Below are 17,040 nucleotides of genomic sequence, written 5' to 3'. Positions count from 1 at the left end.
CAACAAATTTTCAGCCTTCGTCGACCATATCTCACATTTACATCATTCTTTCTCTTCAATAGAAAAATATCTTTCTATTCTTTTTTCCCACACTAAAGGGACCATAACCCCAACAAAGAAAACTCATCCACCCAAAGCCATTGGTCACCTTTATGGGATTGGGTTATTTACTGCTGCCCGACAATCAACATTGAAATGCTGGTTTTACAGTCTACTTGTTTTAGAAACAATGTTTTGAAACTGGGGTCATTCCCAAATTTCTAAATTCCAATCAAAGGAAACAGAAGGGGGCAGTCTCCTCATTGCTTTAGTGGAGTAATAAGTGATACAAATACCGAACATAGTACAGTAAATTCGTGGACTGGTCGCAGTGATGTGGTGTAGCACTACTTTGGATAGGTTGCACCACAGGATGGTGCCATAACAGTTTTTCACTTGTCCCAGCAAGAGTCAGTTGTGTGCATAGTATAAACAGAGTTATGGTGTCTGTTGTGAACGGTAGTAAAGTGTGAGCGGTGGAACACAAGAATGTTGCAAATTTCAACAAGCTGAAAAAACTATGCACTCCACTAGCAAAACATTTCAGATTGATGTAAATCGAAATCGCCCATATTGTCATGACAGAAAAAAAAAAAAAAAAAAAAAAAAACAAACTATAAACAAAAACAGCAACAAGAAGATTCTTTGCCATCTACACGTCGAGCTGTGGCATAGGAAGAACTGGCTGTTGCTCCACGACAACAACCCTGTACATTGCTGTGTTGAAGAGGAACTGGCAAGGCCGCAGGTTACCATTTTGCCACACCCTTCATACTAACCTGAAGTCGCACCATATGGTTTATTTCTCTTTCCCACCTTGAAAGCAAAGCTACACCGAGGAGATCAGTACTGCAACGAGCAGCCGTACAGGTCTTCCTGCCAATATGTTTCATCGGTGTTTCCGACAGCTAGACCAATATTGACAGATGTGCATAGTAGCCACGAGCGAATATTTTGAAGGACAGTGAGAAGTTCTGTAAGTAAACACCATACTGTGCGACTGCCTACATTCTAGGCGCCAGTCCATGAACATTTTGACGGTGGTTGTAAGACTGTGATGTTCTCTGGACACCACCACCTCAATGCATATCGCATTTTCTCGTGTAATTAACGCATATTTTTGACAAAAAATACAGAAGAAAACTTCACATGCGTAAATTAATAGAGGAATTCAGATATTAAAATTATGTACAATTATTTACATTTAAAAGATACATCAGATTTAATATACACGCAATTGGTTCAACTTATTTGCGGTTAACCATCATTTGATGTAGATGTTGATTCCCATAAGGAACCTAAAATATTTGTCCTGAATGAGTAAATTTATAATACCAATATAATGGTCCGTTATTGGACATTATAAATTTTCCAGCTAACTCATTCTTGGTTGCCTGCGTTTCGCCCTCGTGTGCTAAGTTAGGCTCGTCATTTGGGACTTAGCACACCACCCAAGACGCAAGGCTAGTGCATACCGTGGAGGCCACTGCATAGGCTATTTGAAGCCACCAGCATAGGTTCCCTATGGGAATAAACATCTACATCATTTGATGGCCAGGCAGGCATCTATTTTTTGGAAATGAGACATAGCTCTCATAGTGTATTGGCACTGCCGGTGGCTTCAAATAGCCTATGCAGTGGCCTCCACGGTATGCACTAGCCTTGCGTCTTGGGTGGTGTGCTAAGTCCCAAATGACGAGCCTAACTTAGCACACGAGGGCGAAACGCAGGCAACCAAGAATGAGTTAGCTGGAAAATTTATAATGTCCAATAACGGACCATTATATTGGTATTATAATCATTTGGCGTAAAATTCCAGCGTGAGATTCTTTCTGAATAGTCAAATAGGGTACATCAAGTAAGTTGGAAACATGGGTTTGAAGTACCAACACAGGAAAATATTCTTCCCGTTACGAGCTGACAATACGGCCTGAAGTAAGATAAACATGTACTAATAAAAGTACAATTCATTTAAGTACATAATAATGACATACTGGAAAAAAAGAAAACTGCCCAACACCATAAGGGCCAGGCATTGAAGGAGAGACCCCTGCTATATTTCCCCAAACCGTTCGTATCCAATCTTGTATGAGTGACGTGTCTATCCGCCCTTTTTCTTGGATACGAACGTAGATCCCTTGCAGAAATTTTACTTCAGGTTGTTTTTTTTTTTTTTTTTTTTTTTTCGTTTTAGAACAACGTAAAACAAGCCATCAGCTGTTACAGCAAGCATTGAAGTACATCATTCTTTGTCACTTCTAGTAGCGTGTACGATAACACTCGATGCCCCGTTCTTATCGATTGTTTGACTTTGTGGCATAAGGAAACTGATTGGTGTCCGACGTGTAGTTCGTACTTGGGAGTGCAAATATTCCTTCACTTTATGCTTTTCAATCACAAAACAATGAAAATCAATTTTTGGTTGAAATCATTCTGCATTTTGTGGCATAATGCTGTTCTTCAAAGAGAAAGTCCATTTCTCTTCATAAAATTAATGAAGCCTCGGCTAAACTTCAAATCCGAGATACTGACTCCATGTGCAACAGCTATTTATCGCCCTTTAAAATACAGTATTTCACGAGAAGCATCATATCCAACATTGCGTAACGAAATCATACATTTAAGCAAAGCCTCCCCTACATTTGGAAACTTGCCAGCTTCTTGTCCGCAAAATGCTTTGCGAGACTTCTTGGTCACTTGAAGTGCACTTAGATACCGCAGTAGCGCACGTTGTATTAGGACACTGAATACTTGAGGCCCACTGCCCTATTTCCGCATGTTTTGGTGTAACTGATCATCGCGAGTTTATATGATGCACTATTACTTGAATACTGGCTCAGTGTGGACTAACAAACTATTCTGAGATCACAGAAAACATATGTCCCGTACCCGAAACACGCGTAAAATACGCTTGTGCAGTGGTATTTGCCAAAGAGAATGAGTGGTATTTCTTACCGGCTGATATCAGCACGTTGCCTGGTATTTGGAATGCCCGGTTTTACAATAGGTAGGCTTCTACCTGAGTAGTTGATATCTTTATTTCAAAACGCATCCGGAGTTGAGTGATGGATGTTCGAAAAACTGGGTGTGTCAAGTTCGTGAACATTTCTTTTTCTCCACTTTGAACCCAAAAATACTGGGATGAGTAAATTATGCAAAGGTGTTAATTATGCAAGAAAATATGGTGTTTTATATACAGAGAACTTACATTTTAAAAATCATGAAAATCAACAGCATTCCAAAGACCTTATTTAAAATTAAACCATTCTAAAATTTAAACTATGGACAACAACAAGCTTTCTATAAAGGACTAACAATTTATTAGCTTTGAAATACACAACCTCTGAAACAATATACATGATGAAAAAACCTCCTTCTGACATAGTAACTCTGTGGAATGGTTAGAGAAAAGTTTTGTTTTATGGGAGGAAAAATGAAAGAACTAATTGTAACAATGTCAAAATATCCATGTAACATTTTTAATGGTGGTGACATATTCACAAGGAGCACTTTATGATCTCATCTTCTTTTATTCTTCTTCTTTGCTCCACCACTTCCCGACTGAGATGCTCCCTGGTCACCACCGCCTTGCTTGCCAGATCGAGACTTCAATTTTGGAATCATCTGACCAAGGTACAGCATAATAGAATCACCTGCAACACATTTTTCCAATCCTCATCAGCAAAAGTGAAGGTCAAGAGAAAGAAAAATCATTTTGTGCAATAGCATGATTAAAAACTTTAGATCAACATATATCAAGCCAGGATTTTGATTAATAAACTGATGATACTAGCCTGCAAAATAATATATTTTTCCTCCAGTAAAATGTTTAATAGGTGATTTTATCTAACTTAGGTGTGCTGAGTTCAAATCTACTTTCAGTTTTTCCATAAAACATAATTTTTCACAGTAGCCCCATCGTTTCCTTTAATATCATGATTCTGATCAATTTCATTAAATTTTGATACCCCTTACAGATCTGCAAAAAAATTATTCTCTAAACAAACATTAATAGAACTTATGTGCTGATTTCAAATCTGCTTTCCATTTTTTCACAACAGCTGCATCATTTCCTTTAATATCATGATTTTGATAACATTTCACTAAATTTTGACACCCCTTAAAGATCTGCAAAAAAAAAAAAAAAAACTTAGGTGAATGAAAATGACTTGCCAGCAAAACAAACTTTTTTTCTGAGGTATGAGATGTTATAGGTGATTGTAAATAATTTTAATGCACTGAATTCAGTGCCCAAGTCCGACATTCGTGTTTTTTTTTTCTATTGGCTTTACGTCGCACCGACACAGATAGGTCTTACAGCGATGATGGGACAGGAAAGGGCTAGGACTGGGAAGGAAGCGGCCGTGGCCTTAAGGTACAGCCCCAGCATTTGCCTGGTGTGAAAATGGGAAACCAAGGAAAACCATCTTCAGGGCTGCCGACAGTGGGGTTCGAACCCACTATCTCCCGAATACTGGATACTAGCCGCACTTAAGCGACTGCAGCTATCGAGCTCGGTCCGACTTTCTTACAGTATACAAATCCAATTTCATAGGAGTTAGCTTTTACTTAATAAAGTGCACTGTAAAATAGAAGAAAAACCTTGTACAACATAAAACTAACTTCCTACAAACCTTTACAAAGTACCACTTGAACAAGAATTATTTTTCTTTGTCTGGAAGGCGAGTTGTGTTGACTAACGTTTATAGCTGCGTTAAGTAGTTTTCCTCTTCAAGCACTAGTGGTAGTCAGCCAACATTGCTATGTTCCACCATCTCTGGTATTTTCTTTCCATTTCCTCTATCAGTTGATGTAATCTATCACCCTGCTCATCACCTGGGCTCCCTAATTGTCACGGAACTAGTCCAGACCATTGTTCAAGAAATGGAGTTTTATACTCATGTTGCAGCCAAAAGCTTAAAATTGTTTCAACATATTTTTCCTTGATGTCTTATAGTTCTGCCTTTTACGTTTCCCAAAAAATGTATTGATTACTTCTCTGAAAGCACACCATGCTTGACATTCAGCATCATTCATAGTGCCCAAAAATGCAGTGTCCTTCATAAGAGCCTAATCTGTGGTCCATTGAATACTCCTTCTTTTAGCTTTTGTCAAGAGTGGAAATCTTTGGTTTAAATACCCCTAAGCACATACCACGTTTATCCAGTGCTTTTATAAATAGCTTGATGATTTCAAATTTGATATGCATAGGGGAAGTAGTATTTTCTCTCCAGGAGTTAAACTTTCCCTCTTTGGCCACTCTGTTGTTGTCCAATGTTTCTCTACTTCTACTATACCAATGTAACAAAAAAGCAATGAAATTTTGTGTAACCTGCTTGTCAGCCAAGCAAGATAGTGGTCACCTTTAGGTCTCCATACAACCGTGTGGCACAGGCCTAATAGCTGGTTCTAAGCCTTTGGAATATTTAGTTTTGATTTATTAACTTTCTTGTACCCCAATACATTGCAAAGACAGAAGAAGCAATCATCATAATGATTTTTGGTTCACGCCAAATCATGAGAATTCCAAACAGCATGTTTTCTACTGAACCACTGTCTTGGTCCTTCATACCACGTTTTATATATAGTATCCAGCGTCCCATTTTTGCCTTGATCTCCAAACTTAACTTTGAAATATGCAAGACACACTTTCATAATAAAGGGTGTAATGTTATGTTTCTGCCTCCATAACACGTAGGAACCATATACATGACAGAAATGATCTTTGTGCAACAGAGACTGAAATCATATTATATTAACATGGCTACCCAAAGATAAAGAATAGAGGGTTGTTTTGTTTAATGAAAATATACCCCTTACCAAATACTAGACTTCTGAAACAACTTTTTGATTTCTTTTGGAACAGTAAAACAAAAAACACATGGTTTAAAAAAATGCAAATGAATTGAGATGAATTGAAAATTACTAAAGATCAAATTGAAAATAGAGAAGAGAAACTGATTCTAAACAACAACTACACAAGACTATCACTAAAACTGATGATGATGCTTGTTTAAAGGGGCCTAACTTCTAGGTCATCGGCCCCTAATGGTACGAAATGTAATGAATTTGTTCGAAATCATCCACTGACTAAAATAAAAAATGTCATGAAGTATTAATGGAGGGATATGAATTTAAAACAATCAGTGGATTTGACCCAAAAACTAACATAAAAATAGTATTACTGACCAAGGGACCACTTTCAAAGCACGATCCTGAATCAATGATACTTGCTGTCTAAAGGGGTCAAAAATCCAGGTCAATGGCCCCTCATAATGGTACTTATCGCTAGTAAAGTAGACCCATGGTATTTGTCATGTTGGGGTACTAATCAAAAGTAGCGTAGACTCACGCTATTCCACACATGATGGTACTACTCACAAGTATTGTACGTCGCACAGGAAACGCAGACTCATGGTGTTTCTCACATAATGGCACCACTCATAGGCAACGCAAACCGATGGTGTTCCTCGCCTACGTAAGCTAATCACAGACGCCGGTATTCCTATGGTGTTCCTCACATAGTGGGTACTAATCACAGGCAACGCAGACCCACAGTGTCGCTCACATAGTGGTACTAATCATAGGCAACGCCCAGACCCATTGTGTTTCCCACAATGATACTAATCACGGGTACTGGAAACCCACGGTGAACCACTCTCTGCTACTACTAACCACAAACCTCTGGTGCACTTAATATAGTGGTACTACCTGCAAGTAAAGGCGACCCTTGGTGTTCCCCGCGAGATGGTACTAATCAAAAGTAGTTTCATGGTTCTAATACAATCATCCCTTGGTCGCCCCTTTTAGTCGCCTTTCACGGTGGTGGTGGTGATTATTGTTTTAAGAGGAAGTACAACTAGGCAACCATCCTCTATATAACACTAATCAGAGAGAAAAATGGAAGGGGTCCGACACTTCGAAAAATGATATCGACCAAAGGAAGACAAGGGCCACGAAGGGCGTGAAAATGAAAGACTCCCTAGCCCTCGCAAACCTAATAGCGTCGGGGTCGGAAAAGAACAAGAGTTGACCAAGAGAGGTCGGATAGGATAGATGAAAGTGAGGAGCCTGGCACAAGTAAGTGGAAGCAATGCCAGGACTCAGCTGGGGACCCCGTGGTCGCCAACCCACGCTCCAAAGTTCAGAGCCCCTGGGGCCCCTTTTAGTCGCCTCTTACGACAGGCAGGGGATACCGTGAGTTATTCTACCACCCCCACCCACAGGGGGTCGCCTTTCACGACAGGCAGGGGATACCGTGGGGATAGACAGAGAGAAAAAAGAAGGGATTCGTCACTTCAAAAAAATGAAGTAACAGACGAAGAAAGCCAAGGGCCACGAAGGGTGTGAAGTTGAAAGACTCCCTAGGCCTCGAATGCTCTAATACCGTCGAGGTCGGAAAAGAACAAGAGCTGACCAAGGGAGGTCGGACAGGATAGACGAAAGTGAGGAGCCTGGCACATATTAGTGGAAGCAATGCCAACCCACACTCCCAAGTTGAGAGCCCCTTGGGCTCCTTTTACTCGCCCCTTACGACAGGCAGGGCATATCACGGGTGTATTCTACATGTGCGTCTGCCACCCGCAGGGGGTATCACTAAAAATAATTGCAGCGTAAGCAGTATGTTATATCTGCAGAAGAACGGTCTGCAAGATCATCTAGAATGAAGAAGTTTTGGGAGAAGAAAAAGTTGTCAAGTGTTCAAAGCTGAACTTATTCTTTGAAGACTTCGTTGAATAAGGTTCGATTATGGTGCTCGAATGTGGGCGTAAGTAAATAAATAAATAAATAAATAAATAAATAAATAAATAAATAAATAAATAAATAAACAAACACACCTATACATAACACAGGAACACTTTAAAACCAGTGAATATTACCTTTCAACAACAACGAGAAAAGAAAGCCAACTGAAGACTATGGTGGTACTATGCTAAGATACATTTATCCAAGAGTTGTGTTTATCTTTTCTTTCATTAGATATTTTTATGAGCTAACATGTTTTGGCACTCTTCTCTTCAATGCTGTCAGTGTTGACAGATTTATTACTCTCCTTTCACATGCTGGCCTTCAGTTGTCAAATCATCCAATCCTCTGAAAATTTTAAATACATGGCCGGCCAAAGATAAAGAACAGAGGGTGTTTTGTTTCATGAAAATATTTTCTATGTAGGTTCGCTTCTTTCTATTTGTCATTATGTAACACACTATAAAGCTTCCAAAGCACTCAAATCCAATACAATATAACACTGAGGTTGTATTTTACTTTCACCTAAGGGTGCTAGGGTTGTCTTACCCCTGTACTATTTTTTTCCAGATAGTAAGTCGTAATATTATGTATTCCACCAATTGTTCAATCAATATTCTAAAGGCTAGTGCCTTGTTGATGCAACCACTCTTTTCTTTCATTGGCTGTTCGTTTCAGTTCCATGTAATTGTTACAACCTAACCTCTTCTTGAAGTCGTCCAAATACTTCATCCTAGGTCTTCCTCTCCTTTTCTTTCCCAGCACTTTCCCTTCAAGTATGTTAGTGATGAAAGTATTGTGTCTGATGACATGTCCAATAAATTTTAATTTCCTGTTTTCCATTTCGTATTTTGTATGTGATAAAATTATTTTCTTATTTCCATAATATAAGAATTTTAAGATTTTTTTTATTGGTATCTTGTAAACGGTACATGATTAATAATAATAATAATAATAATAATAATAATAATAATAATAATAATAATAATAATAATAATGTTATTTGCTTTACGTCCCACTAACTACTTTTACGGTCTTCGGAGACGCCGAGGTGCCAGAATTTAGTCCTCCAGGAGTTCTTTTACGTGCCAGTAAATCTACTGACACAAGGCTGTCGTATTTGAGCACCTTCAAATACCACCGGACTGAGCCAGGATCGAACCTGTCAAGGTACATGGTTAAGCATTTGTTTTTTAACTGAATTCTACACACTAATGCTAGCGTTATTCACGTATTTTGATGTCTAGTAAAACATTTTTAAAAATGATGAAATCAATTCAAATTTCCTTAAATTTACATTTAATCTCAAACATCCGATATATATATATATATATATATATATAAAATATCTAATTACATACCATTTGTATGTGTTATGGCAAAATGGTTGGTGTTTTCAAAATTAGCACACTGTATCCGTATGAACCACATATTTTCACCAAAACTGGGATACCACTGCAGGCTTGTGTAACTGACATATGTTTGGAATGATGACAGAAACCTGAACAGTATAAACACAATGACAGGTCAGTGTGAGAAGAGGAAGGAAGATGTCCTTATACTTATGTTTTTTGATGCCTAGCCTTGTCTCCCCTTTCCGTTTATATTTCTTCCCATAGTGAGCTGTTATCCTTGTATTTGTAATATCCACATCCCTAGCTTTCTGAATTTGATTTGATTACTTATTAATCCTCTTTCCATTACTAAATCTTTTTTTTTCAACACTAATATGTAATACTAAGAGCCTGCTTTTACAGGAATTAACACATACTCCTTGGCAATCTCACCCACGACTTATACTTCTTTACTCAGTCTCACTGAGAAGTTAATGGTCAAGGTAACTGCAAGTAGTCAGCATAAAATTAACAGAATTCCAGGAGGTCAACTCAGGTATCAACTCAACAAAAAAAATAAGCCAGATGAAAGTAACCTTTTGTATTGGCAATTTAATTACCTTATTTTCTACTCTGAAATAAAAATGGCATCATTCAATTATTACAGGGCAAATCTAAGATATACATTTAACATTTCAAAATCACCATATGGAAGCAGACTGGTATTTTAATTTTCTATAATATATAACAAATAGAGCCTCCGTGGCTCAGATGGCAGCGCGTCGGCCTCTCACCGCTGGATATCGTGGTTCAAATCCCGGTCACTCCATGTGAGATTTGTGCTGGACAAAACTGAGGCGGGACAGGTTTTTCTCCGGGTACTCTGGTTTTCCCTGTCATCTTTCATTCCAGTAACACTCTCTATTATCATTTCATAGCATTTATCACTCATTAATATCACCTTGGGAGTGGCGACCCCATTGTAATAATAGCCTATATGGTTCATTCATTACATCCCTGACCTGGTCAAAGACTGGAAAACAGGTTGTAGGTTTTCATTTTCAATATATAACAAGAACTCCACATTTTATAGATAAAATTGTGAGTAATGAAGTAAATTTATCTAGAGAAAATCTGCCGTTGTAGTTGTATTTATTTTGATTAATTACTGAATAACTACAAAATTAAATAAGTAATACTAGTAGTTTCTGGCTGGCTCTGCCCGCAATGTACAAAGTATGGTGTTTTTCGTTACTATGCTCCCGGATGTATTTGCAAAGTTTCGAGTTATCTGCTGTGATAATAGAATGTAATATTATGTCAACAAAACACTTGAAAATACATCACACAAAGAAACTGAATTAAACGTTCCTTGGAACAACACTACGCGCCGTAGTGTTAAAAAGTCCTTCAATGATCTTTGTCATGGAGACAAATGTACTCATAACTTTTCTCAGAATCTACCAATTTAAGTAGTTATTACCTCAAAAGAAAGCTTTCGAAATGTCTACGTAGCAGATATCCAGCTGTGATTTAGCTGCAATGGCATGTGATGCAAAGCTATGCAGAGTGGCCAGGTTTGTTAGACAAGAGCCACCTGGTAGAAAACCATGCTGCTTGGTTGAGATATACGGCAAAGTGAATGCGAGGAGACGCTGGTGTATAATTTTTTCAAAGATAAAGGATAGTGTGGGAATAGAAATTGGTCGGTAAGATGAAACATGAAATTTGTTGCCTAATTTGAGAAGTGGAACAATATTTGCCTGTTTCCAGGTAATAGGAAAATAGCCCACCGCAAAACATCTGTTAAATAATTTAGAGAGAGGGACGTAAAGAGTGCTGGCAGTATTTTTAGGAAAAGAGGACCTATAGTGTCGGCACCGGTAGCTTTGTTGGTACGAAGAGTTTGAAGAAGGTTATGAACTTCACTTGGTGTGGTAGTTATGCTTGATAGGGTTCTATTTGAAGCTGTACCAATGGGAGGGAGCGGTTGTTGTAAGGGAGGGGAGAAGTTGGAGAAGGAATACCTGTTGAACAGTTCATTGCGATCGGCACCGTCTGCTGTTGCATCGTTGTGGTTCACGCTGACAGGAATCCGCTCCGTCCTTCTCCGTGTGTTGATGAGACTCCAGTAGCGCTTGGGATTGCTGCGGACGTTTTCAGTGACAGTGTCTACGTGTGTTTTGTAGTCTCTTCTGACCATAAACCTCGCGTGGCGGCGGATTTTAACTAAAGTATTGTGAGTGTGTGGGTTAGAGGATAGCCATGGCAAAGAGAGCATTCCAAGATAAAAAGCATCTGCTGGCCAACAAACGTATAGATATTCAAACTCGGAAGGCCTTTGCAAAAACCTTTGTATGGAGCGTGCTTCTGTATGGTTGCAAAAGCTGGACATTACGAATGCAAGAAAAGAAAAAACTAGAGGCAATTGAAATTTGGATCTGGAGAAGAATGCAGAGGATAAGTTGGACTGAAATGAAGAGCAATACCAAAGTCCTTAGAGAGATAAGAGAAGAACGGAATCTGATAGCTGAAATTGAAAAACGGAAAATAAAATTTATTGGTCATATTCTGCAGCATGAGGAGTTCCTTTGTAATATCACTGAAGGAAGAATTGCTGGAAAAAGAAGAAGAGGATGACCCAGAGTGTCATACTTCAAGAACCTGCTTCTGAGGATGAACTATGTTGAGTTGAAAAGACTGGCTCAAGATAGACAACTGTGGCTGCAGCGACAAGGCTTAGCCTTTAGAATATGATGACTAGAAAAGATAATAAGAAAGGTGGAAGGACAATTACAAGAAGAGCAATATGACCTTTGAAATGGAAGATCAACATTACATACCATCTTCAGTATGAGACAGTTACCGGCAAACTATTGGTAATAAGAAAGAGATATGGTGAGTACATGCCTGGATTTAGATAAGACTTCCAGTAGTGTACCCAGAGCAAAGATATGGAAAGTAATGCAACAGAAAGGATCTGGGAAACAAATTATAGAAGAAGTGCTAGCAATGTACAAACATTCTTGCACCACTATCCACACACATATGGGGAGAACGGAGTGGTTTGTGAATGAAAATGGACTGCAACAAGGAAGTGTGCTGGCACCACTGTTATTTATAATGATTATAGACAAAATTGTGGAGGAGACAAAGATAAAATATGGAGACAGGATGCTGAAGGTCATGCTGTTTACAGATGATATTATGGAATGGGGAGCAAACAGAGAGGAAGTACAAGAGCAACTCGACATGTTGAGTGAGACTATTGACAATTATGGAATGAAACTCTGTGGAAAACAGTAAGACAACAGTGTTGACTAGAGGAGAAATAGAAAGAGAAATAAATTATAAAAATAGAGGGACAAAACCTTGAAATTGTGGAGAGCCTCAAGAAATTGAAAAGTGAACTGATGCAGGGTTGGGCATGGAGATCAGAAAGAGAGATTTATTAAAGAAACAATGAATCGTCTGTCTTCCAAGGAGGTTGACCATTAGGATCCTGAATACAGGTCAACGTTACAATCAATAGAATTTAAAAACACCAAAAAAGTGGAAATTTATTGTCATCTTTTCCAGGGGGGATGCATGAGGAGGTTAATCACATTCTCAGATTTAGATGGAAATGAATCATTTGTAGTGTCCCTCAGAATCCGTATTACTATAGTTTCTATTTCACAGAATGGAACTTCCAAATGTTGAGGTAAGGTTATGTCTGACTAGGGAGGGTATCTCTTGGTCCAAATAGCAGGCCTCAAATAATCCACCAATCGACAGGTCCATGTCCGAGCCTGATTCGAGTCTTTTTCAAAGCGAATGGCAGGATCTAAGACCACTGCTTTACTGTCCTTTCTGCTGATGGCTATGATGTCAGCTCTCCAATTAGGGTCATCGGTAGAGATGCAGGAACCTCCTCGTGCACATTCAATCCATGCTGTCTCAAGGCTTGAGCAATCGACATTCTTACACGGTAGTGGCAATGGTTGCACATTAGCTCAGTGCCCCAACACATGTCTAAAGGTTTCTGTCTTGTTGCAGCCATTTTGGAGACAACGGGTTGTGCTAAATGACGTACCAAGGACCGATCTGACTGTGGTAAGGTTATATGATTTCTTCACTGTGTTTATGTATTCAGAAGAGGACAGAGGTGATGTATGAATCATCTAGGAGTTTGCTTTCGGGTAGTCTGAACATAACCCTATTCCCTTTCCCATATGTGGTAATAGGCGCCACAACTGAAAGGATCGATTTCTCATAATTTCACATAGTTTTCTTCTGTCAAGCTTCAAGAGAAGCCTTTCTTTATGAATGTCAAGTCTTTAGAGTGCCATATCTTATTCTTAAGATAACTTCCTTACATATTGTAGATCAACTTCCTGAATATGGAGTAAGCGATTACAAATATTATGCTGTATACTGGCTTCCCATTCTGCACAAATTATCCCTCTGACCCTTCTGGCACTATACAGCATGGAATTTGGATGATGATAATACTGCTTGCTGTTTAAAAGGGGTCTAACATCTAAGTCATCAGCCCCTAATGGTACAAAATGAAACGAAATGTAATGACAATTTAAAATTCCAAAATTCATCCACTGACTAGAATTCAAAACTTGATGATGAAGAATGAATGTATGAATATGAATGCAAAATAAGCAGCAGGTCCAGCTCACAATATTAAAAGTTAAAAATAATTCCAAAATCAATCCACTGATTAGAATTTTAAAAGATGACGAACAATGATTATGAACTTAATCAGTGGATCCAACCCCCCACTGCCCCAACTTCCCGGAAACTAACTCAAAACAATGGTATATACTGACCAAGGGGCTGCTTCCAAAGCACAAGCCTGAATCGATGAGGCTTGTTGTCTAAAGGGATCCAAAATCAAGGTCAGCGGCCCCTCATAATGGTACTCATCGCTAGTAAAGTAGAACCATGTTATTTCTCATGTAGCATTACTAATAACAAGTAATGTAAACTCATGGGTGTTCCTCACATTGTGGTACTAATCACAGGGACCTGTACTATCCTGTGGTTTTCCTCACGGTACTAATCAAAGGCAACGACCTGATCCGTAGTGTTCCTTGAAACGCAGACTCATGATGTCCACAACCAGATGCTGAAACACTCCAGTGAGGATAGTCTCTTTATCTCCCTGGGGTGTTCTAACCAAACCTGGACAGAGTGGAGCCCCCTTCATAGTGGTGGATATTATACATGGGTACTGTAAACCCATAGTGATCCACTCACAGACTCATGGTGTACTTTGTGTGATGGTACTTATCACAGGTAATCTCATGGTTCAAAATTCAGCATACCTTGGTCGCCCCTTTTAGTCACCTCTTATGACAGGCAGGAGATACCGTGGTATTCTTCGCCTGTGTCCCCTACCTACAGGGGGTATTATGACAATTTAATAATTATTATTATAGATTAAACCCAGTCAAACAAACTCATTAATAATCTTGATCTTTTACTCTGGTTTTAGAAGTTTTGTTTTTACCAGATTATCTAAATCACAAGTTACAGTGCTTATTAGTTTATATCTGTCAAGAGGAAATTTTGTTGAAATTAATTCCTAAATACTTAACAAGTGGCAATTATGTGGAAAAATACGGTCGGTTGTTGCTGCAATGGCCTCTATGGCTTGCCATTAGATGTAGATACATGGTGGACATGCACGGGACACCAACCACAGTGTTGCAGTGGCGGAATTTCAAAACGGTACTTACTTAAAAAATATGCCTCGTATTAAAATCATTCTGGCCATTTTGAGTTTTGTGGGTATGTAGGAAAAATGAAGCATCATGTTGATGAGTAACATCAGAAATTTAGTAACCTTGAGGTGCCCTTAATACATGAACTGTAAAATGATATGGGCCTGGTGAAGCGTGAACTTCAATGTTGTATAATGCTGAAATATTAATGTCAGGAGGTAAGTCTGTGCTTGTTCCCATAAGAGAAAGAGGAGAGTTGTTATTTTTAATACCAGAAGTCCTTTCAAAATGATCCAAAATACTAGTTATTGGGATTTTACAATAATGGGCCTTAGTTTTGTCCAAAATTTTACAAGCAATTTTCTGCCTCTAATTATAGAAGTGTTATTGGGCTACTTGAATGGGCAACTGCATTCTACCAGAGAGAAACCTGGTGTTGGTAGGAAGTACCAATGAAATGTAAAGATGTTTAAAGAGATGTACTACTGCCCAATACTGACATAATCAGCAGTGACCTGCACACAGACAAAAAGACAGAAGAAAAAATCCAAGGTAATGAAACAAAGTTTTTAAGAAGTATGAAACGAAAAACCAGAACTGACAGAGAGTAAGTAATGAAGACGTCAGGAAGGAAATCAAAGTGGAAAAGCTTTATGACAGAATGGAGAGGGATAAACTTAGATGATTTGGACATGTTTTAAGAGGATGGAAGAGGTAAGGATGACGAAGCAGATGACGGAGACCCAGATAGGAGGAAGGGCAGAATGAATTGGCTGAAATCAATGAAGAATAGTACAGTTAGAAGAAACTTGGACTGGAACACAATGATGAATAATGGTGATTAGACAGAGGAAGATAGAAAGGTGCCATAAACATCCCAACCCAGCAACAAGGGAAATGGATGATGATGATTATTTGATTGCTCCCACTTCCCACACTGACCTGTCATTATGTTTGTCTTATTATGTGTTAATTTTTGTGTTACTGTCTATCTATGACTTAAATTTAAACTGTGTGAACCACTGATGAAGTAACACAGTTCCTCCAAAATGTAACCACCTTTAGAGTATTAGGTGCAGCAGATATGAGGTCCTTTACTGTACAGCTGGATGGACACGAGAGGCAGCAGGAGAGATGTTGGATTGTATACAGTTCACTATGATCACCAAGGACAATGCCAGTAGCAGAGTGCCACTTAATCAAGTTCTATCTAGATATTGCTACCCAGATCCAGTAATTGTACAAAAAGTTTAGGAAGACTGAAGAACAAAGACCATGACTGATCAAGTCCTGACCGAGAGGGTGTGAGCAAGATTGTACTAAATTGCATAGCTCTTAACGTTACCCTAGAAATGCGATGGGGAAGTCACCGAACGTCTTTTCTCATACGAAGGCTGGGTTAGGGAATTTTCATTGTAATGGTAGGCCTGCTTTCCATCAGTCACAATCAGGCTGGAGAGTTTTCATTATAATGGCAGACACTCACTCTCCACCTGCCTTTTTATATTCTCATTAAGACTCTCTTAGTGGCTTTCCTAACTGAAATGAACATAGGTCAATACAATGAAGTCAGTAGGAATGGCACGATTAAAAGCAATGCTTTCATATGAAATACTCGATCAAATGAAAAACCACACATTTTCTCACTTTTAACGAACTGTACTATGCTGCCTATCTAACAGTACAAAGTTCCAGAGCTGGAATGACCAGGCTGCAGACATCCGATCCGTGAACACACTTTTTTTTTTATCGGCAGGAAGGGGGATCAAATTGTGGAGAGTCCCAGGGCTAAAACTATGCCAGTTTACTAATCTGTTTTCAAGGAGTATCCAATGAGTCAGAAAATGTCAATTCACCACACTGGCAGGGGGAAAAACTATCTGACTTGGAGGCAAATTTTTCCTCCAAGCCAGAGGAGAAACCCCATCTTCGCTGCTAATTTGGAATAAAATGAACGAAGATTTAATACAAGTGAAGAGGAAGACGCTTTTCTTAAGAAACAGCTCTTTTCAGGGTTAAATTTTGAATTATTTAGTGAATTGTGGTGCTATAATTTGGAATACACCTAAATTGTAATTTTACTAAGTGAGCCTCTGTCTTAAGCATGCACACTGCACATTCAAAACAGCGCGTCAGAGTAGGGATTGAAAAGCTGGAATACTATGATAAACTAGTGTGTTGCATACCAGCAGTATCAGAAA

The 17,040-nt window shown here is 38.8% G+C and overlaps 1 protein-coding gene across 1 annotated transcript in view; it reads right to left on the bottom strand.

Annotated features, from left to right (window-relative positions):
• Nucleotides 1–3,202: 3,202 nt before the first annotated feature.
• Nucleotides 3,203–17,040, bottom strand: part of Srp19 (signal recognition particle 19) — a 68,832-nt gene continuing 54,994 nt past the window's right edge. The window contains exon 4 of the mRNA XM_067151493.2: nt 3,203–3,692. Coding sequence (XP_067007594.1) covers nt 3,559–3,692 — 134 coding nt within the window. The 3' untranslated portion in view covers nt 3,203–3,558. The remainder of the gene's footprint in view (nt 3,693–17,040) is intronic.

This window comes from Anabrus simplex, chromosome 1 (genome assembly GCF_040414725.1).
Source record: "Anabrus simplex isolate iqAnaSimp1 chromosome 1, ASM4041472v1, whole genome shotgun sequence".
In the NCBI taxonomy this organism is placed as follows: Eukaryota; Metazoa; Arthropoda; class Insecta; order Orthoptera; family Tettigoniidae; genus Anabrus; species Anabrus simplex.
This window is presented reverse-complemented; position numbering and strand designations above follow the sequence as displayed.